At 42.8% G+C, this 24,999-nt stretch overlaps 1 protein-coding gene across 1 annotated transcript; it reads left to right on the top strand.

Annotated features, from left to right (window-relative positions):
* Window positions 1-178: 178 nt before the first annotated feature.
* On the top strand, window positions 179-24,999 carry myh14 (myosin, heavy chain 14, non-muscle). Its single transcript, XM_061081194.1, is given in 44 exon segments — window positions 179-343; window positions 1,897-2,103; window positions 3,108-3,264; window positions 4,982-5,009; window positions 6,256-6,364; window positions 7,516-7,527; window positions 8,668-8,760; window positions 8,887-8,950; window positions 9,166-9,264; window positions 9,394-9,537; window positions 9,647-9,861; window positions 10,031-10,183; window positions 10,304-10,477; window positions 10,574-10,747; window positions 10,871-10,985; window positions 12,364-12,569; window positions 12,671-12,792; window positions 13,153-13,222; window positions 13,306-13,466; window positions 13,933-14,041; window positions 14,185-14,316; window positions 14,425-14,631; window positions 14,773-14,910; window positions 15,001-15,124; window positions 15,515-15,686; window positions 15,786-15,998; window positions 16,106-16,250; window positions 16,340-16,546; window positions 16,711-16,815; window positions 16,965-17,064; window positions 17,067-17,106; window positions 17,328-17,586; window positions 17,688-17,801; window positions 17,885-17,983; window positions 18,068-18,280; window positions 18,377-18,538; window positions 18,622-18,750; window positions 18,853-18,941; window positions 19,028-19,151; window positions 19,258-19,466; window positions 19,888-19,996; window positions 20,514-20,686; window positions 20,899-20,922; window positions 21,625-24,999. Coding segments are annotated over 44 exon segments (6,054 nt in total). The 3' UTR covers window positions 21,815-24,999.

Below are 24,999 nucleotides of genomic sequence, written 5' to 3'. Positions count from 1 at the left end.
GATGAGTGTGTGTAAGGAGTTAACGCAGAGACACATCAGTGTCACTGTCTGACAGTTCTTTACATCATGACGCTCCAGTTTTCAGCCCTCAACAAGAGAGGAGAAGCGGCTCAACACGGACTAACTTTGTCGCTCTTTTTTTGTCTCACTTCTTTTCTCATCTAGTGCCAGTAGTACCATGTCCAAATCAACGGGGGGTGGCGTCAACGATGTCACCCGCTTTCTTACATCGGGGACGGCGCCGGGGTCTCCTACCTCCAACCCCTCATTCACTTCTTCCAGCCAGGCCGACTGGGCGGCCAAGAGGCTGGTGTGGGTGCCATCAGAGAAGCATGGGTTTGAAGTAAGCTGTCCACTCAGACGAAAAAATGCATGATAATTTGGATTAACAAGCACCAACATCTAGTTGATGTTGAAATTCAGGGTTAAATTAGCTTGTTTTCACATTTCTTTTTCTCACTATCTGAATATTAACCCTCAGGTAAATTATTAGCCCTGAGTATGTGCCTTCCTCTGCAGGTGTGTCAAACAGGTGGGGCAAACCTGCACAGAGAGTGTGTGTGTGTTTATCTGTTAATGCTATAATGTTTAGATTTTCTGTTTATCCCCATTGACGATGTCCAACACTGTTTTTGTAATGCTTTCCATCTCCATGTTCAATTCTTTAATATCATCTGCTCTCCAACACATTTAGTCTAATGACTATCACAAGGGTATTGTCATAATATTTAGTTTCCCTTTGTCTCAGGATTTGCATTATGCACTTTTCAAGTTGTCATTGGTCCACACTGTAGGATGTGACATATGAATTTGATGTCGTATCTCCCAGCCTCCCTCTCTCTGCTGGACTGGTTTCATAGCGAGCTCTATGAATAGAACAATACTCTCCTTCAGCCTCCTAATGTTAAAGAGGCCGTTGCAGCAACACTGACTTCATTTTACACTCATGATCTGAGAATGACACTGGTGAATTAAAACATACACACACACACGCACACACACACACACAGACCAAAAGCACACATTCATACACAATATTCACACAAAGACACACAGGCCCTCATCCAGTTTCATATTCTGAGTGTGTAGTGTCCAATCTGTGACTAATTTACACCCACAACCACACAGGCACACAAATACAGTATTTTGTGTGTTGTGCATGTCAAGTAGCAGAGACAATAAAGCGTGGCAAAGCAGAGTCCTGTGACCTGGTCAGACCCCTAATTTACTACTTCCTGTCCAACAAGCACAAGACCAACAGCATGACAAACAAGGTCTTTTCTGCTATTTTCTGTCACCATCCATCTCTGTCTGTTGTGGAAGACACTCATGCTTTAAAGCTCACTAGCAGAGATTCTGCAAAACATATAATCACCAACATAGTTTCAATGTTTGTGTCGTTAGAAACACAGGCAAGCTGGTTAACTGTAGAGTTAAAGCATTAGACCAGAGTTTTATTAATGTGTTATAGCCAAACATCTACAAATCTACACTTCAGCTCCAATTCTACTATTCTTTTTGGTGCAAAATGAAAAGTTCAGACTATTGAAATTTGCTTGTGACTTGTAATGCAACACAGTTTAGTGTGTATTCTTTTTAGTCCGAGTTAGTTTTGTAATGAGCAGGGACGGCGCTTAACGCTCTGTTGTTGTTCAAACAAAAATCTCAGATTTAAGACTCCTTGCAGGATTTAAAGCTACCAAACAACATATTTACATTTAACATGAATTATTTCAAGAGATTGATTTTTATACATTGATAAGTGTGATCCAATTTCAATTCTTACCAATAAATGGAGACACAATGTTCATTTCTCAGGCAAGTTTATTTTCTGAAATTCTGCCTTTATCTCCAATACTTTCTTTGCTAAATTTCTATTTCCGTTCCTCATCACAGTCGGCCAGTATTCGGGAGGAGCGCGGCGACGAGGTGGAGGTGGAGCTCACAGACAGCCAGCGGAAGTTGACTCTGTCCAGAGAGGAGGTGCAGCGGATGAACCCTCCTCGCTTCAGTAAAGTGGAGGACATGGCCGACCTCACCTGCCTGAACGAAGCCTCAGTGCTGCACAACATCAGAGACAGATACTACTCTGGTTTGATTTATGTGAGTGCACGAGACGGTGAACACATGAAAAGATGAGTGTATTCACAGCTGAGCCTAAGATATATCTCACACTAGTACATCTATACACTCTACATGCATGAAAACGGTGAAGCAGTCTGTGCCCACATACAGTGTGCGATGTTGTCTGCATGCATGTGTTAGCGGTCAGCTCCTCTGGCATTCCCTGTGTAACTGATACAGGGCGGTAAGACTGGTGCGGAGTCAGTTTCCAACTTGCTCTTGAGTGTGTGGTGGCGTCTCTGGTTTCTGTTGCACAAAAGGGCGACAAGGAGACAGAAGAAGAGATATAAGTTGGGTTAAATAAATAAATATATAGCTAATAAGGCTATTGTAGAAAAATTGAAATTATATAATGAAATAAATGCATTTACCTTTTAAATATGATGACGGCTGTTGCAGAGAGGAAAGGTTAAGAGATGGGCAGGTAGGCACAGAGATGGAATGTTGGAATAGCTCAGAGAGGCGTGTTACAGTATGAGATAAGATAAAGTGGCTTTATAATCGTGACTCTCACTATTATAGTTTAACAAATTACGAGACTAATAATGTCTGGGTGTGGCTGGCTTTGCATGAGTAACGTTTTTTCTCTATGCACGAACCAAACATGAGTGAAAATTGCACTTGTGACACTTCTAGTTTTTGTGCATGAAATGTGTATTTTATGAATGGGTGACTTTTTATTGTGATTGTTGGCATTTGTTTTGATGTTAAGTATGTTACATATGTGTGTAGTCAGTGTGTCGTTTTAAGGTTTGACTGTGTTTAACTACTCTTTTGCTTAACAGAATTAATCCTACTGACAATCTCCACATGATCCTTAACTTAGCCGTGAATATTTGCATAAGGTGTTCTGTTTACCTGTGCCACAATAACTGAAGAAGGGTGGCAACCTGCATAATGTATTGAATCCAGAATAAAAGAGACCCATGTTTAGGGCTTGAGATCACTATGTTCTCTAATCTCTGTCCTGTGTGTTTCATCAGACTTATTCAGGCTTGTTCTGCGTGGTGGTGAACCCTTACAAGAACCTGCCCGTCTACACAGAATCCATCGTGGAGATGTACCGTGGTAAAAAACGCCACGAGATGCCCCCGCACATCTATGCCATATCAGAGGCCGCCTATCGCAGCATGCTACAAGGTACTCACCACTATCTGTGACCTCTGACCCCTTGTAAACTTTGACACCATAGTGAACTCAAGCATACATCTGCTATCAGCTCAGCTGGTCATGGAATGTTGTGCTGAATCCCATTTGTGATCTTTGATCGCTCAGCCACGCCATGACTTTTAAGGTGTGGTAGGTTCCTCACCCACGGCTTTAGTCAGAAACTTAAAAAATAATAGGTATGACAATATATTTCGCAACAGAGACTTCCAGGTGTGGCACTCCTTTCACCTATGTCATTGAATATTTGTTGTGGTAATGAGAGTGACCACAAAATATACTAGTAACAACAATGCAGGACAGAAATTTTTTAGGCCCTACCTGTCCTATGACTTAACTCAATGAGACAGAAAATTCCCAGCAACCATTTAAATGAAGTCAAGGGTTTGTTGAGCAATGCCTCTGCCTCAGGGTGTCTCCCTGAGATGACACAACAGGACAGTTGAGCCTGTGCGTCTGTTAATTTGTCATCCAACCCCCCCCCCGCACGGTTTGGAGGTGTGTTACCACAGTGATGAACCTGTAGGACCAGTATGAATTCTTCCAGACTGAACACATGGGAATCTTAAAAGCAGACAATGTCCAACCACTGACTACCCAGCATCGTGTGTTCTGGCAGCCTGGAGAGACCAGTTCAGCTGGTGACTTGCTTCTCTCTGCAGGGCCATGTAGGAAAAGGAGTGAGACAGTCACAAATAAGGGCTAGTGTGAATTCATATAATAATGTATTAGACATCAAAATGTGAGGTGTGAGGCCTGACAGAGGTTTCCAGCACACTTCATGCCTGGTTGATGGGGGTGGAGACTTAGTGTAACATGAGCTAACCAATGGCATAGATAACCTCTCTCCCAGCACCTTTCAGTGGGTGAATCATATGTCAGCATGTACAAACTACTATCTGTCTGTCTGTCTGTCTGTCTGTCTGTCTGTCTGTCTGTCTGTCTGTCTGTCTGTCTGTCTGTCTGTCTGTCTGTCTGTCTGTCTGTCTGTCTGTCTGTCTGTCTGTCTGTCTGTCTGTCTGTCTGTCTGTCTGTCTGTCTGTCTGTCTGTCTGTCTGTCTGTCTGTCTGTCTGTCTGTCTGTCTGTCTGTCTGTCTGTCTGTCTGTCTGTCTGTCTGTCTGTCTGTCTGTCTGTCTGTCTGTCTGTCTGTCTGTCTGTCTGTCTGTCTGTCTGTCTGTCTGTCTGTCTGTCTGTCTGTCTGTCTGTCTGTCTGTCTGTCTGTCTGTCTGTCTGTCTGTCTGTCTGTCTGTCTGTCTGTCTGTCTGTCTGTCTGTCTGTCTGTCTGTCTGTCTGTCTGTCTGTCTGTCTGTCTGTCTGTCTGTCTGTCTGTCTGTCTGTCTGTCTGTCTGTCTGTCTGTCTGTCTGTCTGTCTGTCTGTCTGTCTGTCTGTCTGTCTGTCTGTCTGTCTGTCTGTCTCTCTCTCTGTCTCTCTCTCTGTCTGTCTGTCTGTCTGTCTGTCTGTCTGTCTGTCTGTCTGTCTGTCTGTCTGTCTGTCTGTCTGTCTGTCTGTCTGTCTGTCTGTCTGTCTGTCTGTCTGTCTGTCTGTCTGTCTGTCTGTCTCTCTCTCTGTCTCTCTCTCTGTCTGTCTGTCTGTCATACATAGTTCAATCTCCCTGTATTGTGGGAAGTGACACAATTTCATTTCACTCATATAGTCTGACTTCAATATGTTTTTTCTTTCTTTCACAGACAGGGAAGATCAGTCGATCCTCTGCACGTGAGTAACTCTAACCCTGCACTATAACACCAGTGTGTGTCTGTGGGTTTGTTCTTTGTAATTTGCCATGAGGGAAAATCTCTGTAGGGGTCACACTGTGTGTCTAGCTCTGTGTATTGTGTTTGTATGTGCATTCATGTGTTTTATGTTATGTTCATGCATGCATGCATGTATGTATGTAACTGTTATATATTTAGGTTTCAAGCAGATATGGACCAAAACATATTGTACATAAATTAATATTACACAGATCGGATCTATCTGTTCAGTGGTGTAAATTGGAAGAGACAAAGAGGGATGACTAATGGCCATTTTGACCAAGGACATTTTTATAACAATACATAACGTGTGTTTGTACGTGTGTGTGTGACTGTCCACCACAAAAGCAGGATATTTTCAAATAACTTCTGGGCGTTTTTCATGAGTGCTTTAAGATATGATGCAAATCAGCCTCCTAACACTCCACTGTGCTGACTCCTCTTCTACTCTTATACACATCTATGTAGCTGCTGAAACAACTGTAGTCTTTTAGTGTTTTTGGCCCTAGTAGCTTTAATGCATTAATTGGAATTATATATATAATTTGTTGCACATATTCATAGTTCATGTGGGATATGCACATTGTGGTACATTTGTTGTTTCACAGTAAAGTGTAAATGTAATTTAAGTAATTGTAAACATGCAGAGCGAGGCACCGATCTTCACTATGAGCCAACATGAGTCACATAAAATTCAATCTGAACTGAGCTTTAAGGCCTGTAAAATGAACAAAGGCTCCTCCTCTCTGCCTGAACCCATCATTTGTCTGTCTACCTGTTTGCTTGAGGTCCTGCCAATCCATCTCAGTGACATTGTGCTTTCCTGCCAGACTCTTCCTGGCATTGTCAAGAACACCCCTGTGGGTTCATCGTGCATCAGTGTCTCAGTGTATTTGGGACAAGTGGTCTTTTACTGCTGCTATTTTTGCTCCATTCTCGTTCATTCTTCTCCAAGAGCAACAATTCTGACACAGCCCTTATCCTCAGCCCTGGTTTCTATTTACATCTGTGGCTTTGAATGCACTGCATGGGCTCTGAGTTTATTGGTGTGATGTGAGTGTGTTTGTGTGGACACTTGTTCCTGTGTGTTCCCTCTCTTAGAAATGCTTCTGTACACCATTTATAATTTGGGTCATGTGTGTTTAGGAAGGACCACGTTGTTAAGAGAATGGTATTCATTGTGTACGCATGTGCTCCTCATGTTCCAGAGGCGAATCTGGAGCTGGGAAAACAGAGAACACGAAGAAAGTCATCCAGTATTTGGCTCACGTTGCCTCCTCCCATAAGGGTGGCGCTAGGAACAAGGAAGCCATGCAGGTACGTCATAGTAGAGACTGACACCTCACCGCAGCTGGAAAAATGAAGCATTAAGAAAAGAAGGGCCTTTGAGGGACATTCATAATTATAGGAGGGACATAACAGGAAGGATGGAGAAGGTGAAGAAAGGGGGGGCAGAGAAAAGAAAGGAAAAAGGAATATATAAGTCTGAAATATGAGTCTTTAGGAAGTTAAGCAGATGGCAAGCAGAGGAGATGGACAATCTAGTTAACACATTAGACAACATTAAATTAGTAAATCACTAGTTCATGTAGCAATGGAATCAATTTGAAAGAACAGTTAAAACGTTTTAGAATTATGATTATTTGCTTTCTGCCACGGGATCCGTCTCCTGTATTTGTCTCTGTTCTCCGTCTCTCTACTTACAGCACAGACAACCAAGGGGTATCAATCTTCTAATATGTGTCTCAGAAGAAAGAAAAGAAGATGCATGTTTCTTAACAACTGTTCCTTTAACCTAATCTGACCTACTTTAAAGTAGCTGCTCTCGGCAATCCACTGTTTCTTCCCTTACCGAATCAACCTTTACTGAACCAGCATCTCTTCTTTTTTTTCTTTTTATTTACTTACTCCTAATGACAGATTTTATAATGAGTAAGTTTATTGTGTTTTCCTGCTGGGAGTTCTGTCGTATCTCACCTTGGTGCGGGTTTTCTCAGTCAGATCTATTTTCTTTCCTCAGCTATATTCCTAACCAACCTTCCTTCCTTCCAGCACTGGTTTCCCCTCATTCTCTTCTTTCTGCATTGTCCTTTTCTCCTTCCTGCATATTCAGATGGATGGCTCTAGGTCTTTAACAAGAGGCTGTACTTTGGTGAACAGGGTGAGTTTCCTCTGTCCTTCCCTTCGAGTTTCTCTGCTCCTTTTTTTCTCCTGTAAGGACGGCCATATTGACTCTGACTAACCCAGCAGAGTAACCTCAAACCTACTGTCCCAACTGATGTTGCTCCACATACCAGTCGAGCCTCGTACTGTGCAGAGTATCTGGTTTTGTTTTTTGTATTCCTTTGTTTGTTGTTGTTATGGTTGTCTTATTTGTGTTTTTTTGTTTGTTTATCCCATTCATATGTTTAACCATCCATCCACTCTCCTCCCCCCTGAAACTTCATTTTCCCCCCACAATTCATCAGAGTTTACAATATGTGAGTATGAACGTATTTAGACAACTTGTGGTTTTTATCTATTTGGGATCAAGTATTGTAGAAATTAAACATTCTGCTAGAACAGATATGATTCCTCTTGTTCTGTCAAGAGAATCATATCTCAAGGTCATATTGCTTTTAATTGAGAAAAGCTTGGGTTTGGGGTCTCTAGTTTTGGCTTGTTTTATTCTCCTGGTTTCACCCCATGGACCTAGGTTTAGTTTTCCATTCCCAGTGACTTCCTCAGGTATTTGTCCAGCACGGACACATTTCTGCTGTAAAGGTGGCTCTGTGTGAATGCAGCTGAATGATAGCAGACTCGGGTTTGGGAGCAGGTGTGGCTGTGTTCCTGCAGCTTTCCTCATACATGTGTGTTGCAAGTTCAAAGGTGGACACACTTAACTGTGTGCTATTCTCAATGTGTGCCATGTACACATTGTCTGCTGTTTGTTTCATCTCTGTAAAAACTGCCAACCTCCTGCTCTGTGTGTGCGTTTGTATGTCTGCTTCTAGCGTTGGCTGGCGAACATTTCTTGCCAGTTTTTACAGTATAACTTGCTCCTGTAGCAACAGTAACTCCCTTGGTACCCATCAGTGGCTGCAGCTGTTGCTGCTGCTTTATAGCCGGCCGCTGCACTGGCAATGTGTCATCAGCAGTAATGCATCACATCTAGCTGGGATCAGTCGACATGTAGCTTGTGTATGACGTTAGCACCTAAACCTGCAGCTTCCTCCATCACTCTGCAACAGTGGTTCTCAACTGACTCATATTGGTTGGCTTCTGGACATCACCTTTTAATAACGAGTTAAAAATTGTATCACTTTAACGTGATTGATGCCCTTATTATTGATCTCTAAACTTAATGAGGGCCCATTAGTCTTACTGACGTTGAGAATCATTTGTTCTTGGGTCTGGCAGTTGAGTGTGTTGCAGATGCTATTTTGGGCCCTAAAATGCACCAGTTTGTGTAACTGCTTATCAACAATGAGTCATACATTTTATTTGACATAACATATCAATGGTTGGTCTAAAGACAGCAGGCTTAAATGGTGCATTTTAGTGGATAGTCCCTATGGAAGTGGTTTGTTGTGGTATCTGTGTCTATGTGTAGTGTGTCTGACGTCTCTCGTGTGTCTCAGGGCGAGCTGGAGAGACAACTGCTGCAGGCCAACCCCATACTGGAGGCCTTCGGCAATGCAAAGACTGTCAAGAATGACAACTCTTCTAGATTTGTAAGACCTGTTCAGATTTATTCATTTGTCCTTTGCTCCTGAAATGTCTAATATCAGCGTTATATTTTTTTTTATATTTATGATCAAATTAAACTGAAAATTAAATCACTTCTCTTTCTTTTTCAGGGTAAATTCATCCGCATTAACTTTGATGTGGCAGGCTACATCGTTGGTGCCAACATTGAAACCTGTATCCTTTTACATGTCTTTTTACAGATCAGTACGTCTCTAGAGCAGCATAGGCAAGGAGACTAATTTCTGAAATATGTAAATTAATTGTTTAGTTGAAGGTTTATATCCTTATCTCAAAAGTTAAAATTGTTAGAAATTGTTTAACTTTTTTTCTAATAGACTCGGTGCTATGCTACTCTTGTTCGTATATTTGGCCATGACTTATAAATCTAGACCTCCTTGAAAAGTCTCGGGCCACTCGTCAGGCCAAAGACGAACGGACATTCCACATCTTTTACCAGATGTTGTGTGGAGCTTCAGAACAAACAAGAGGTGAGAAAAAAGACCAAGTGTGCTGTGTTGCCTTGCAAACAGTGGTCAAGTAATTGACCACTGTCCAAGACAATATCATTGGAATTTTTACTTAAATCTCTGTTTTACCTTGTGTCCTTTCTTCCTTAGCGGACCTGCTCTTGGGAACTGCTGACGAATACCGTTATCTCAGTGGAGGTTCCATCCCAGTTGCAGGGCAGAGCGATTCAGACAACTTCACTCAGACCATGGACTCTATGGCGATTATGGGCTTCACCCCAGAAGAATCAATATGTAAGAGAGCAGAGGACAGAAGAGGGGAAGAAGAGGGAGAATAATTAGCTTCTTGCATATTTCAGCCTGGCTATCATTCACATTCTCTCTCTGTCTGACCCCTTTACAGCCATGCTGAAGGTGATCTCCTCTGTGCTCCAGTTTGGGAATATTAGCTTCATGAAGGAGAAGCACCATGACCAGGCCTCTATGCCTGATAACACAGCTGCTCAGAAACTGTGCCACCTGCTGGGCATCAATGTGCTAGAGTTCACTCGTGCCATACTCACGCCTAGGATCAAAGTTGGCCGAGAGTATGTGCAGAAGGCCCAGACGAAAGAACAGGTACGATTTTATAAGTATAGATTTTTGTACTCATGCAGATAAACAGATGTGTGTTTCTATGGAGTGTTTCTCACAGGAGTCCCAACTATGAAAGATGTATTTGTGCAAGAGAGAGATAATAATTTCTTTCTAGGTATTTCATGGGAAACTCTGGTGTTTCTTCTTTTAGGCTGACTTTGCTATAGAGGCCTTGTCGAAAGCCTCGTATGAGCGTCTGTTCAGATGGCTGGTGCACAGGATCAACAGAGCTCTGGACCGCAGGCAGAGACAGGGAGCCTCCTTCATAGGGATCCTGGATATTGCTGGATTTGAGATCTTCCAGGTATGTTTACGAATAGTGGAAATCCTCCATGGAATCCCCTCACAAGTACGAGACATGTGAGTGTGTCCTCATGACTTTATGAATTATTGAACCTTTGTTTGCTTTCCTTGAACCCTGCAGCTGAACTCCTTTGAGCAGTTGTGCATTAACTTCACCAACGAGAAGCTGCAGCAGCTCTTCAACCACACCATGTTCATCCTGGAGCAGGAGGAGTACCAGCGGGAGGGCATTGAGTGGAACTTCATTGACTTTGGCCTGGACTTACAGCCCTGCATTGACCTCATTGAGAGACCGGTACATGAAAACAAAAACTCTGGATTGTCACATTGATTGGCAAATCAACTTTTCATTCAAAATAAATGTTGTTGTTTTTCACCCCGTCTTTGTCAGGCCCACCCACCCGGTGTTCTGGCCCTGCTGGATGAAGAGTGTTGGTTCCCTCGGGCGACAGACCGCTCATTTGTGGAGAAGCTGTCTGCCGAGCAAGGCACCCACCCAAAGTTCTTCAAACCAAAGCAGCCACGTGTGGAAGCTGACTTCTCCATCATTCACTATGCTGGAAAGGTATCCCTCCTTTTTCTTTTTAAAGCTAATTTCATGTACGTCATCTTTACCATTCAAGTAAACCTCCCAGCAAAATGGCACAACTCACCTTTTGTCCCCCCCATCTGGTCTCCCCACCCTCAGGTGAACTATAAGGCAGATGATTGGTTAGTGAAGAACATGGATCCTCTGAACGACAACGTGGCATCCCTACTTCACCAGTCTTCCGATACTTTTATCTCAGAACTCTGGAAGGAGGGTGAGACTGTTTAACAATTTCACTTCTATGCACAGTAAACCTTTTAACCATGGACATCATATGAATATTATGCAAACGTGTAATGGATATGCAAAAAGGATATGTACTTCAAAGCATTTGAAAATGTTCTAACTTGACTGTCTTTTTCCTCTTTTTCTGTTATGCAACTATAATTTCTTTCTGCTCTCTTTTAATTTCGGTTCATCTCTTTGTTCTTCTTCTTGTTCTCTCCTGTGTTTTTGTTTCCTCTTTTCCTTTTTCCTCCTGTTCCTTTGTCTTCCTTCTCCACTAATCTGGTTCTCACTCTTATATGTCTCCCTGTCCTCTCCTTCTTCCTGCATCAGATATCCAAACTCTTCCTCGTGTGTACTTCTTTGATTCCTATGCCACACTACAGGCTAATGGCTCCGACAGTAGGTTTTCCTCCTCCTCCTCTGAGTGTCGCGCACACTCCTCACCCCCACCTCAGTTGTCTGCCCAGTTTTTGATTGTAGTGTGACTTTTTGTGGCTTTTAGTTTCCTTTGTGTTGTGGTGTCATATGCTGTGATATAGTTTAGATTCTTTAAGCCTATTGCCACTGTGCTGTCAGCTCAGTTGGTCTCTTTTTGGTCTTTTACCATATTTTGGCTTCTAGTGACAGTGCTGTGCATGTGTGCTGTAGCTTTTTACATGAATATAGAATACATTCACATTGGTTCTGTAGAATTGTGAGTGTGAAGGTAGCAGCATGCCCTTGATTAGTCATACAAAGAAATTCAGCATCACATTACGCAGACATGAAGATTCGCCAACCATGTGCAAGCAGAAATGTGATCCTGAATCAGCTCTAGAGATGCAGCAACATATTGACATACTAACCTTTTAAATATGTTAAAATAATAACTTCAGTAATGGTAGAGGATGATCATTAAGTTATTTGACAATTTTTTTACTGGTAGGAGAATGTCACTCAATGCAACTGTCAAATCAGGAAAAGAAATTAAAAAAAACATCTCAGACAAACCTGTAGTCATGCCTGTCTAGACATGTACTAAGTCAACAGGTTAAGCTGTAACTGCCGCACCTGTTATGAACTCTTGTTGCACAGAGAAACAGTTTTTGTATCTCAGTGGCTGAGTGACAGGTTAGAAAATGTCTTTATTGGTTTTGGATTCACAAAACCAAACCACTGCATCTCTAATGAGCTTCACATCCATTGTTACTCATCTGAGATCATACGGTATCTTCTGAGCAAATGTGAATGTTATGCCATCATCAAGCCATGGCGTTTCCTCTGACACCACCATGCCAAATCAAGTCTGGCAACCACTCACGTTCACTCCACCATATTGATATTGCTACTGAAATTGAAACTCGGCTCCCCATGTTTTCGTCCAGTGGACCGGATCATAGGTCTGGACCAGGTGTCGACAGGAGAGAGCAGCGGGCCGGTCTCATTCGGAGCTGCGGGACTGAAGACGAAGAAGGGAATGTTTAGGACTGTCGGTCAGCTTTACAAGGAGTCTCTCACCAAGTTGATGGCCACACTGAGGAACACCAACCCCAACTTCCTCCGCTGCATCATCCCCAACCACGAGAAAAAGGTGAGACCATGCGACTGGACGAGGAAGAGAAGTCAAAGGAGCCTGATGTAAACTGGAGGAAATGTCTGACCCCTTCCTTTCCCTCTTTTCTTCTCCCACAGTCTGGTAAGCTGTCTCCCCATTTGGTTTTGGACCAGCTGAGGTGTAATGGAGTTCTGGAGGGGATCCGAATCTGCAGACAAGGCTTCCCTAACCGCATCCCATTCCAGGAGTTCAGACAGAGGTGTGTGTGTGTGTGCAAAATTTCACACACATGATTATTAGGATAGGGACAACTTTACTGGGACATAATGATGTGCAAAAACCTTTGCTGGAACTGTTAAACACCATATTTTTTTGGTTTCTCTAAATTAACTTATACATTAATATAACAATATGCATATACCAGAATAAGAACAACAAAAGTTTCCACACTAAATGCAATTTATGCAGTTGGGTGAAAAATAATCTACATTTCATAGATTACTTGTCTCTCCCTCACTCTCACACACTATATGTTTCAAGCACTATCTCTGACACCTGTAAATTACCCATTTTACACATCCTCAATCTCGCACTCATAGAATCCACCCTTCTTTTCCAGATATGAGATCCTGACTCCTAATGCTATCCCTCGCACCTTCATGGATGGTAAACAGGCATCAGAACTCATGGTAAGGAATCACTTTTTCAGGAGCTATAAACATACAGTGTCTTGTTAGATTGACCAACCACTGTGCCCCGTGTCCGTGTTCAGATCAGGGCTCTGGAGCTCGATCACAACCTGTTTAGGGTGGGTCAGAGTAAAGTCTTCTTCAGAGCTGGAGTCCTGGGTCATCTGGAAGAGGAAAGAGACCTAAAGATCACTGACACCATCATACGCTTCCAGAGCGCTTCCAGAGGCTACCTCGCACGCAAGTAGGAGAATTACTTACTTTAAAGAGTTTTTTTACAGTACAAATTTTAATTTAAAAATATTTATTTTACACAAATCAACCTCAATTAATTTCAGTCCTCATTCTGGGGACATTACCCTATACTAAATAAGACTAAAGGGACAAGAGATTCTGAACCACTCACAGTGGTGTGGTTTGTCTTTAGAGGGCACTGGCTTGCTTCTGTTCAGTCTGTAGTTTTGGGTTTCGCTCTTCAAGGAGCATTAAAATTTAATCTTCAGGAATGCTAGCAGCACTGACAAGTCTTGGCTCAGAGGACCATGAAGTTTGTGCAGGTTTTAAAAACATTTCCCCAGAGATTGCCATGAACGATAAAGCTGCGTTTGTCATGCTCATACAGGACATTATCTACTTTCTGTATCCAGAGGAATGATCCGTCACCTCCACATATATTTACATTGATTTATTGTGTTCTTGTTTCTCCTCAGAGCCTTTTCTAAGAAGCAGCAGCAGCTAAGCGCTATGAGAGTGATGCAGAGGAACTGTGCTGCCTACCTCAAACTCAGGAACTGGCAGTGGTGGCGGCTGTTCACTAAGGTACTGTCAACATGACTATCATGGCATAGACATGAAATGAAGTATGCAGATATCTCTAAGTGGCACTGCTGAAAGACTTTCAATATTTTTGGAATGTGGATGTTTCTCACATTGCATTAAAATGCTTTTTCTGGACCTACCAGGTGAAGCCCCTGCTGCAGGTTACCCGGCAGGATGAGGAGATCCAGGTAAGGGAAACTGAGCTCCAGAAGGCAAAGGACAACCTCACCCGAGTGGAGCTGGACTACACTGAGCTGGACAAGAAACACCTTCAGGTAAACAAATTTCCATTTCATTCAGCCGACTGTCCATCCCTGTTCTGCCTGCATTGATGAGATTTTAATCACTCTTCCCTCCTCTTTCCTCACTCTGACACCCGCTAGCTGGTGGAGGAGAAGTCAGTGCTAGCTGATCAGCTGCAGGCAGAAGCAGAGCTGTTTGCAGAGGCAGAGGAGATGAGAGCCAGGCTTGCCAGTCGGAAACAGGAGCTGGAGGAGGTACTCGGTGAGCTTGAGAGTCGACTGGAGGAGGAGGAGGAGAGGGGCTCGCAGCTGACCAATGAGAAGAAGAAGATGCAGCAGAATATACAGGTTAAGATAGATATATGGTTTATTCTGCCAAACTAGTTTATTTTTAAAAACAGAAGAAAAGCTGTGAAGTGTAATTAAGACGATAAACAGTCTGTCCCTGAGCTGACGTGATTCTTACATCATTCCCATCTGTCTTCTCAGGACCTGGAGGAGCAGTTAGAGGAGGAGGAAAGTGCCCGACAGCGCCTCCTGCTGGAGAAAGTTACCTTGGAGACTAAAGTGAAAAGTCTGGAGACTGACCTGCTGGGTACTGTGGAGCAGAGAGACCGACTGAGCAAGGTGAACGTCAAATCACATTTGTGTTATACATATTTCTTGGTGTGTTTTTTATAACCCTATACCATATCACTGTTATTTTTCTCTGAGCAGGAGAAGAAACAGTTTGAGGAGCGTCTAAGTGAGGTCACTGACCAGGTCACTGAGGAAGAGGAGAAAACCAAGAGTCTGAACAAACTCAAGAACAAACAGGAGGCTGTGATCGCCGACTTAGAGGGTAACTGTCCTGATACTTTTGTCCAGGCAAACTACAGGTGTAAAGTTGCTGCAGCATCTATGTAGAGATCAGTCTGTATGATGTTGTACAGTATGTTAATGTAATGGGATTTGAATAGAGATTTATGTTCGATTTATATTTTATAGGTTTGAGATGATTTTCATCTGAAGATTTTTATTAAGCAGAATGCAAAGTTCTGGATTATTGTGTGTCAAAAATACCTTAACATTTAGCCAAACAAATGTGACTATGATCCTCATCATATTGGTGCAGCCCTAGCTAGTGGGATATTATATTCAAGACCTTATTTTATTATATAATTTGAAACCAATCAGTCTTAAATCCAAAGTAGATAACTCGTAGTTAAAATGTTGTGATCACTGTTTGCAGAGCGCCTTAAGCGCGAGGAGCAGGGTCGCTTGGAGCAGGAGAAATGGAAGAGGAGGATGGAGAATGAAACCGTGGAAACCCAGGAGCAGCTGTCGGACCTGGGCATGCTGTCCGCTGAGCTGAAGGGTAGTCTGTCGCAGAAGGAGAAGGAAATCACCACCTTACAGGGCCGGTGAGACAAAAGAGGATATATAATAAACAAAATAACACAAAAAGGAGAGTTTGAGATTTTCAATAGTCCAAACCATTAATCTCTCCCTGATTTTGTTAGGTTGGAGGAAGAGGGTGCTCGTCGTTCTGAAGCGCAGAGGGCACTGAGGGAAGCCACGTCCCAGGTGTCAGAGCTAAAGGAGGAAGTGGAGAATGAGCGAGGGATGAGGGAAAGGGCAGAGAAGCAGAGGCGAGACCTGGGGGAGGAGTTGGAGGCTTTGAGAACTGAGCTGGAGGACACTTTGGACACCACAGCTGCCCAGCAAGAGCTCAGGTAAACGATAAACTGTTACATCAATTAGTAAATAAGGAAAAATTATAAAATATGATAATTGAAAACTTTAAACCCTGTTTGTCCTCTGTCCTCTTTCATCTGTGCAGGTCTCGTCGAGAGGCAGAGTTAAATGACCTCCAGCGATGTATTGAAGACGAGACTCGTCGCCACGAGGGCCAGCTCTCAGAGCTCAGGGTCAAGCATAGCGCTGCCATAGACAACCTCCAGGAGCAGCTGGATAACAGCAAGAGGGTACGAGAACAACACAACTATACTGAAAAACACATGCATGTGAAAACGTGCACCCTCACTCATCGTGTGTCACCCCTGTGCTCTTTCAGTCGCGTCAGTCCCTGGAGAAGGCCAAGGTGGGGCTGGAGGAGGAGAGGCAGAATATTTCCGCCGAGCTGAAGAGTCTCCAAGCGAGCCGCACAGAGAGCGAGAGAGGTCGTAAGAGGGCGGACGGTCAGCTGCAGGAGCTCGGAGCCCGCCTGACCCAGGCTGACAGAGAGAGGGAGGAGAGGGAGGAGCGGCTGCACAAACTACAGGTGCAACAGAATTTGAAGGAGCTTGATATTAAACCATGATTTATTTGTTTGATTGTTTTTTTCTGTTCGGTGTAAGCAGATTCTTATGTTGCAGTTAGGAGATCCTCTTACATTTTATTTTCTGTTTATAAATGTACCTAACTATCCTTCTCTGTCTCTCTCAGTGTGAGATTGAGACTCTCGCCGGTGGTTTGTCTTCTTCTGACAGCAAATCCCTTCGGCTTGCGAAAGAGGTCAGCAGCCTGGAGAGTCAGCTGAATGATGCAAAGGTAAAAAACGGAAAACCACATTAGACAACATGGTTTGATGATCATGTGTGGTGTTGAGCTTTGGATTAATGCTTCAGCCACAGATACTTTCAGTAACTTTTCCTATAGTTGAGAAAATAACAATAACTTTATTTTTCTTTCCCTCTCAGGAAGTGCTGCAGGATGAATCACGTCAAAAGATGGCTCTCGCCTCCAGGGTGCGAGCACTGGAGGAGGAGAAGAACGGACTGATGGAGAGACTTGAGGAGGAGGAGAAAAGGCCAAAGAGTTGACCCGACAGATCCAGACTCAGCCCAGCAGGTAAGTCAGAGACTGACACAGACTTGAATTTAACTCCGGAACTGATGATTAATTTGATAAATATCAATATATGTTGGTGAAAAGGTGTGAAAGATCCAAAATTGCCTCAGAGATAATCACAATATAATATTAGTAATAATATAGTAGATGTTCTTCAAGTAGTTGTTGTAGTTTCAATAAACACTACAATATTTTGAAACCGTCTCTGTTCCCCTCCCGCAGCTGGCAGAGGTTCGTAAGCAGTCGGAGGAGGTGAACAATGCAGTCGAAGTCGGAGAGGAGACACGCAGAAAACTTCAGAGGGAGCTGGACGGCACTGTCCAGAGAGAGCGCCAGAAAGAAGAGGAGAAAGAGAGAGTGGAGAGGCAGAGGGAGCGTCTCAGGGAGGAGATAGAGGACATGACGCTGGCCTTGCAGAAGGAGAGGACGAACTGCACGGGCCTGGAGAAGAGGCAGAAAAAGTTTGACCAGGTTAGAGACTCATCAGCCTGCTTCTTTGCACAGGCTGCAAAATGTAAACTGAATTGTTTCCTTCTGACCTCTAACTTGACCTGATCCTCTTTCTCCACCAGTGTCTGGCTGAGGAGAAGGCGGTGAGTGCTCGGCTTGCAGAGGAGAAGGACAGAGCTGAAGCAGACAGCCGAGAGAAGGACACGAGATATCTGGCGCTGTCCCGGGCCCTGCAGGTAAATTATTCGAGAGCAGACAACCTAAGGAGGTTTATTATGTAAATGGTGTGTTGATTAATACTCTGTGATTCGGTTTGTAGGAGGCCCAGGACCAGAGGGAGGAGCTAGAGAGGTCCAACAAGCAGCTCCGTTCAGAAATGGAGCAGCTTGTCAATCAGCAGGATGATGTCGGCAAGAGCGTAAGGATCTGTTTCATGGGACTTGTTTGTTATTCCTCTGTTTCGATCCTGAGTTAGTCACGGTCTCTTCTGCTTTTGGATTAGGTTCATGAGCTTGAGCGGAGCCGGAGGACCTTAGAAACAGAAGCCACGAACCTGCGAGTTCAGACACAGGAGCTGGAGGAGGAGCTGACGGAGGCGGAGAACTCGAGGCTGAGGCTGGATGTCACCTTACAGGCGCTCAAAGCTCAGTTTGAGAGGGAGATCAGCACCAACGAGGAGAAGGGAGAGGAGAAGAGAAGGGCACTGAGCAAACAGGTAGAGAGGGGAACGAGAGAGGAATACATATGAAGCATTGCTGCTACTCCTTTCTGCCAATGGCTCAAAATGTTCTCGACCTCATTTCTATGCCAGGTGAGGGAGCTGGAGATCCAGCTGGAGGAGGAGAGGACTCAACGCTCTCAGGCTGTGTCCTCCAAGAAGCAGCTGGAAGCAGAGCTGCAGGAATCCGAGGCCCAAGTGGAGACATCCAGCCGTGGCAAAGAGGATGCTATGAAGCAGCTACGGAGGCTGCAGGTCAATTTCCCTTTACAAAAGCACCATTTTTGTTACGCTTTTCAATATACTGCCTTTTTCACATTTAATTTTATATGTCACAGGGTCAAATGAAAGAAGTTCTGCGTGAGCTGGATGAGACCAAGTTGACTCGGGAGGAGGTGATCACCCAGTTTAAAGACAGCGAGAAGAAAATCCAAACCCTTGAGGCAGATGTCCTGCAATTCTCAGAGGTGTGTTGAAGTGAAACATTTGAATTAACAGAAACTTTACATGAATGCATTTAATCTGATTATCAGTGTTTTAATTGATTCTGCTTCCATTTCACTGTATAGGAACTGGCTGTATCAGAGAGACAGAAGAGACAGGCTCAGCAGGAAAGAGACGAGGTTGCTGACGAGATGGTCAACAGCAGCTCTGGAAAGTTAGTATCTCTTTACTACTGATATATTGTGTTATTCAGTGCATTGTTGTCAGTGTTGCTATCACTAAAATTGCACATTTGTCCAGAACTGCGTTGTTTGACGAGAAGCGGAGGTTAGAGGCTCGGGTCAATCAGCTGGAGGAGGAGCTGGAGGAGGAGCAGACTAACGCTGAACTGTTGGCAGAGAGACAAAGGAAGATGACTCTGCAGGTACAGTAGATAGTACTTCACACACACACACACACACACACACACACACTTCTGCACTCACACACATTCACGCAACCACACATTGTTGCTGCTGCTCTCATCCCAGGTGGAGACTATGACGGTGCAGCTGCAGGGAGAGAGGACTTTGGCCCAGAAGGCGGAGTCTGGCCGGGAGCAGCTGGAGAGGCATAACAAGGAGCTGAAGTCCCGGCTTGGGGAGATGGAAGGAGCAGTGAGGGGCAAACACAAGCTCAGTGTCGCCGCCCTTGAGGCCAAGATCGAGGCAATGGAGGAGCAAGTGGAACAGGAGAGACAGTGAGACACATAAATTTCAACACAGACAGACAGGATAACAATCAAATGCTCTTAACTAGTAACCTGTGGAGGGTTTGCTCCAAGTCTTTCATACTTTCTTCTGCTTTGTGTTTTTTGTGCTGTCCCTTATTACTTTAAGATATATAGATATATATGAAACATTTCAATCACAATATTGCACACACAAAACACACCATGGCAATAAATTCTAAAATATTGTTATAATGCATTACATTCATTACATGTAAGGCAGCATCAGTGGTGGAGACACAAATGAGAGATATGGTGTGTACATTGATCTAAAATAAATAGTCTCATTTAAGAATCTAATTGTGTCTTAATGAACTGTTAAAACATAATTGGAGGTAAATTATTTAATCTGATGCAGCTAGACACTTACGTGGCTCTGTTTGTCTCTTAGGGAACGAGCCATTGCCAGCAAACTGGTGCGAAAGACAGAGAAGAAACTGAAGGAGGTGATGATGCAGGCAGATGAAGAGAGGAGACATGCAGACCAGTACAGAGAACAGGTAAGAAAACTGCCATTTACTTTAGCAGTCCAGGTGATTCACAGTAGCAAACACACACACAATAGTCAAACCAGTGACAGAGCATGAAGTAATCATTGAATGGGGACAACGTCAGCTGAGATCACTACTGTGATTCTGGCCCGGGACACAGAGAGGGTCTAAAAATGATTTATCTGGCTCAGTCCAACCTAATCCTAATCCTGCCCTTGCATCTGTGTATTTATCGGGAAGGTAGAACGTAACCGACTCCGAAAAATAAATCCCTCCACCACATTAGTGACACTGACTCTCCTCCCAAAACATCATCAGTGATTATCTGCCAGATTTAATCTGACTCCTGATCCCCATCAGTCCTCCTGTTCCCAGACTAATCTCTCTTTTTATGCACCCGTCCCCTTCTCTGCCTTCTTTTGTCCGCTTTTTCCTCCAATCTCACATCTCACCCTGACTCTCTGTTTTTTGCTACTTTCTCCTCCAACTCTTCCCTCCGCTCCCCCTCCTCCTCCTCCTCCTCCAGCTGGATAAGTCCATGGTCCGACTGAAGCAGCTGAAGAGGCAGCTCGAGGAGGTGGAGGAGGAGAACTCTCGCTCCAACGCCCAGAAGAGGAAGCTGCAGAGAGAAATGGAGGAGCTCACTGACAACTGTCAGACCATGATGCGAGAGATCACCTCGCTCCGCAGCCAGCTCAGGTAACCATGAGGGTTTGTGTTTATGTGTGTGAGAGTGTGTGTCTGTTTGTATTTTTTTGTCCTTGAATGTTCATTATTTATTGTCGTCTTGTTTTCTTTTTAACCCCCATTAACTTCATATGATTTGTTTTACTTTGCTCTTTTGTTGCATCCATTTGTGTCCATCTAACTCTGACTCACTGTCCATCTGTCTGCGTCACACCAACACTCAGCATCCCTGAATGGAGACCAGAAATGTAGGTCACCATGTGTGTTCTTTGTTTCTAACATGTGTCTTACGTTTTGTACATTTCATCTAGATATGTAACTTTTTTAAGAATTGTTTTTATTTTTGGGGGGAGAAATATGTTTTTTTTAGCTTGAGTGAATTATTTGGGGGAAATTGATCCCACTCGTGTCGGGACAGTAAATACGAAGCTACGGAAAAGAGAGTGAATCATCATATTTCAAAAAATGTTATAATCTTGTTAATTCTTTTCTGAAAAGTGTCAAATATACACCTTTATATATTTTAATATTCCATTTTTATACTGTATGATCTGTTTCGAGATGTGATCATTGTAGAGTCAAACAATTGCTTAGTAGATCATTTTTCAAGTGATTGTGAAAATTTGCTGCTTTTCTCCTCTTTTGAAAAATTTGAAAATTGCTGTAACTGTTGGTTAGACAAAACTGGAGGATGTAACTTTGGGTTCTGGAAACTTGTGATTGGCATTTCCCTCTATTTTCTGGAATTTGATAGAATAAACAATCGATTCATTGAAGAATAATAACTAACCCTAACCCTCTAAATCATGGATTCACAATGTTTGTTGTCTAGTTTTCAATAATTAGATAGCTGATGGAAAGTAAAATAAATCACTGCTCTCTGTGGTGTGTTTGTTTCACCTTGCACCAATCCCGCAGAAGACTTACTGTAACTCTCTCTTCATGTCCAGGCGTGTTCCGTTGAACCTGGCGATGCGTGGACGCAGAGCGTTGGTCGATGACCTCTCATACGAGAACTCTGACTCAGAAGAGCCTCCATCCTCTCCGACGCCCTCCTCTGGACTCCCGGGAACCCCAACTCCCTCCTCTGAACACAGTCTGGACCCTCCACCACCGTATAGTGTCAACAACACAGAGTGATGGACACGTAGACTCAGTCACACACATAAAACGTAAACACGTGCACAAACACACACACACACACACACACAAACATATAGTCTGAACTACTCGGGGGTGAAGAAGTGACACACACACACTACATAACAACACTAGTTTATAAAAAGAAATGGTAAGAAAGAAACAGAAAGACATATAAGATGTATAAAATGTATACGTCAGACGCTTTAACTATAAAACAACCTGATATGTTAAGTACAGAAAATGATGTAAAATTTAGAATTTACAAAGGGGCAACTGGAAATGATTTTTGTTTTATAACTAACTGTGACCTAAACAAAGCGACATAACAGAGACTTGAAATTTCTACCTTACATTGCATCTCTGTAATGCGCTTTTAAGAAACTAAACTCCATCTCCCAGGGTTCCAAAGGGGAAAGTGAATTGTTACCAGCTGATTTCACGATGCTGTACAATGCTCAGAGAGCAGAAAACATTATGGTGTTCATGTCTTTTACATTAGGAGGTATTTCAAACCTAAGCCATGTTTAACCCGTTGATAAGGATTGAATAAATATACAATCTGGTTTCACAAAGGGCTGCTGGAGGTTGAAAATACTTCTGAGAGGTGTTAAGACAATCTATATTAATGTTGCATAGAAAAGCCAATAAGAGGAAATCAAATGCGGACATGGAAAAGAGAGTTTTCACTTTCTTTATGAGCGTGTGTTTCGTGCAGATGGGATGGGATTTTTGACATTTTTTTATCTGGAAAACAGAAAGAAAAAAACAGTGAGGGACAGAAAACAGTATTTAATCAAATTTAGTTCAGTAACATATTGATCTCATTTCCATGTCACAGGTCAGTTTTAGCTCATTTGACCATAAAAAGCAGTCTATTGTACATGCAGTCACACTAAAGGTGGGATTAAATGATAAAACCTTTTTCTATAGATTAGAATGAGTATGTTAGACAATGCAGTAGTATTATTAGATTGCTTCTTTAACTAGAGTTTTAACATTGCTTCAGAAATCTGAAATTTGTATAATTTATATGAAATATGACCTTAAGTTATTGATCACTGGTTGTTTACTGTACGGCTCAGTTTTGTGTCAGAAGTTGCTTTGATAATTTCTGCTCCTGCTGGCACTGCATGTTGGGTCACGTGTGTTACATGTCAGGCAGGTTTGCGTCGTTTCATTGAGCGTTACAGGATCGGGTCTCTTTGCATGGATGACCACTGGTTGCTGGTGTAGAAATCAACAACAGCAACACAACTGCTGCTGTATTCCTTTGCTTCTAACCAAAGCAACTCAATACATCTTTCTTTTTCTTATTTTAGACTGATAAAACATCGCATTTTATTTTGACACACATCTTGTACATTGTAATTTTGATTTTTACGAATTAACTGTGTAAATTATTGATCAAACAAAGCTTTTCTGTTTAACCAAATGGTGGGCGTATGGATGAGAAAAAGGGACTTAGAGTTGTAGTAACCGTAGACTAGTGGTCAGGTAGAGTAGATGGGAGGAGTAGAGGCCGGTGAGGTGTTCAGGTCTCATCCAGTGACTCGGCTGGAGGAGTTCTTCAGTAGAATAACGTCACACTCTGCTCACAGCTCCTGTTTAGACAATTGTAGAAATAAGTGAGCACGAGACTCAAAGCATTTTCAGAAAGTAGTATTAGATAAAAAAGACAATGGAGGCACTGAGGAGTTCATGTTTATAAAGCAAACAGCAAGTAGAACAAATAGTAGATTTTTTTTACCCTAGATATCGAAAGTCAAAATGGCAAACATTCGTGTGCACTAAACACATGGAGTTTGATGATGACCCGGCTGTGAAAAACGGTTTTGAGGTTAATCCTCTGAATTTTTATATCATTTAAAAGATGAAGGTCATTTTAATTTAATTTAGTTTAGTTTGGGACTTTCGTCAGCACCTGTTGCCTGTCACAGCTTTAAGACTGAGGATGTTCATGTGGTGTCTGCTAACAGAAATGTTTTAAAGGAATAGTTCAACATTTTGGTAAATGGGCCTATTTGTTTCTTTGACTGCTAAATGTGAAGATTCATTTACACCTTTATGTGCTGCTCGATTTCTTACCCAGGCGTTGTAAGCACAGGTTAAACTGCTGCAGGTTAAAAAATAGTCGGACACCTGATTCCCCGTCCAACAGCTTCGGACGTTTTCCCCACGATGTTGACCTGTTCCTTTGATGAATTGAGACATGCTGCTTAAATTAGAAAGAATGTCCCTGGCGCTTTAACTCATAATTGGAACTAAATAAGGATTGTGTAGCTAAACTCTTACATATTATGTTCCTGGAATTTCTCGAATGTTGTTTTTCTAGATTTATGTTGATACTTTATGGCAAAGGGTTAATGATCCAGCTGGTGTTTACGGTTGATGACACACAGGACCAGTACAGTACAGTTCTCTGTTATCAGGGTTGTTCTGATTGCCCCTTTCTCTTCTTCCTTCTGTTTAATTAACAGGTTTTTTTATTGCACTGAGAAAACAAGACCACTAAGTGTGTGCACTACTCTGCAGGCCTGACGTCCCATGTGTATCATAGCTTTTGCCACCATAATGCACAGTTAGTGACGGTGGAGGAAAGATCCGACCAGTCGGGTCGAGAAAGAGTTTGACTACTGTGGACATATATTTAACACCCTACCAAAGGGTTAAATATTTTTATTTTCTGTATGTACATTTGTTTTATTTTACTAATATGCAAATGGTTTTGTTGGAAGCTGTGTTTTTTTTAAAGATTTTGTGTAAATGCTGCACTTTACACACTTACCAGTGAGGACAAACACAGTCGTGCTTTGTCAGGTTATAATTTATCCCAAGGAGGCTGACACAGCATTAAGCCAAATGAGCTGATATTTTGTCGCTCTGTACGATTCTCCTAAATGTTCTGATCTCAAAATGTCATATCATCGTCTAAGCGTCACGCCCTGATCGACCAAAATCTGAAGAGGCGTGGAGTGACCCGCTGGAACGAGAACAGATCGCTTCTGTTCACCTGTAGCAAGAGACGAGGCTGGTGCTTCTCTGAGGTGTTATTTTCCTCTCCGTGTTTGTTTATGGCTACTCTGGAACTTGAAACATTTTTGGAAACATGTTTTTTGTTTTAGCCTTTTTTTGTTTGTTAATGATGCTGTAATTATAAAACATTTGACTGGGGTTAACTTTAA

Source organism: Limanda limanda, chromosome 11 (genome assembly GCF_963576545.1).
Source record: "Limanda limanda chromosome 11, fLimLim1.1, whole genome shotgun sequence".
Lineage (NCBI taxonomy): Eukaryota > Metazoa > Chordata > Actinopteri > Pleuronectiformes > Pleuronectidae > Limanda > Limanda limanda.
This window is presented reverse-complemented; position numbering and strand designations above follow the sequence as displayed.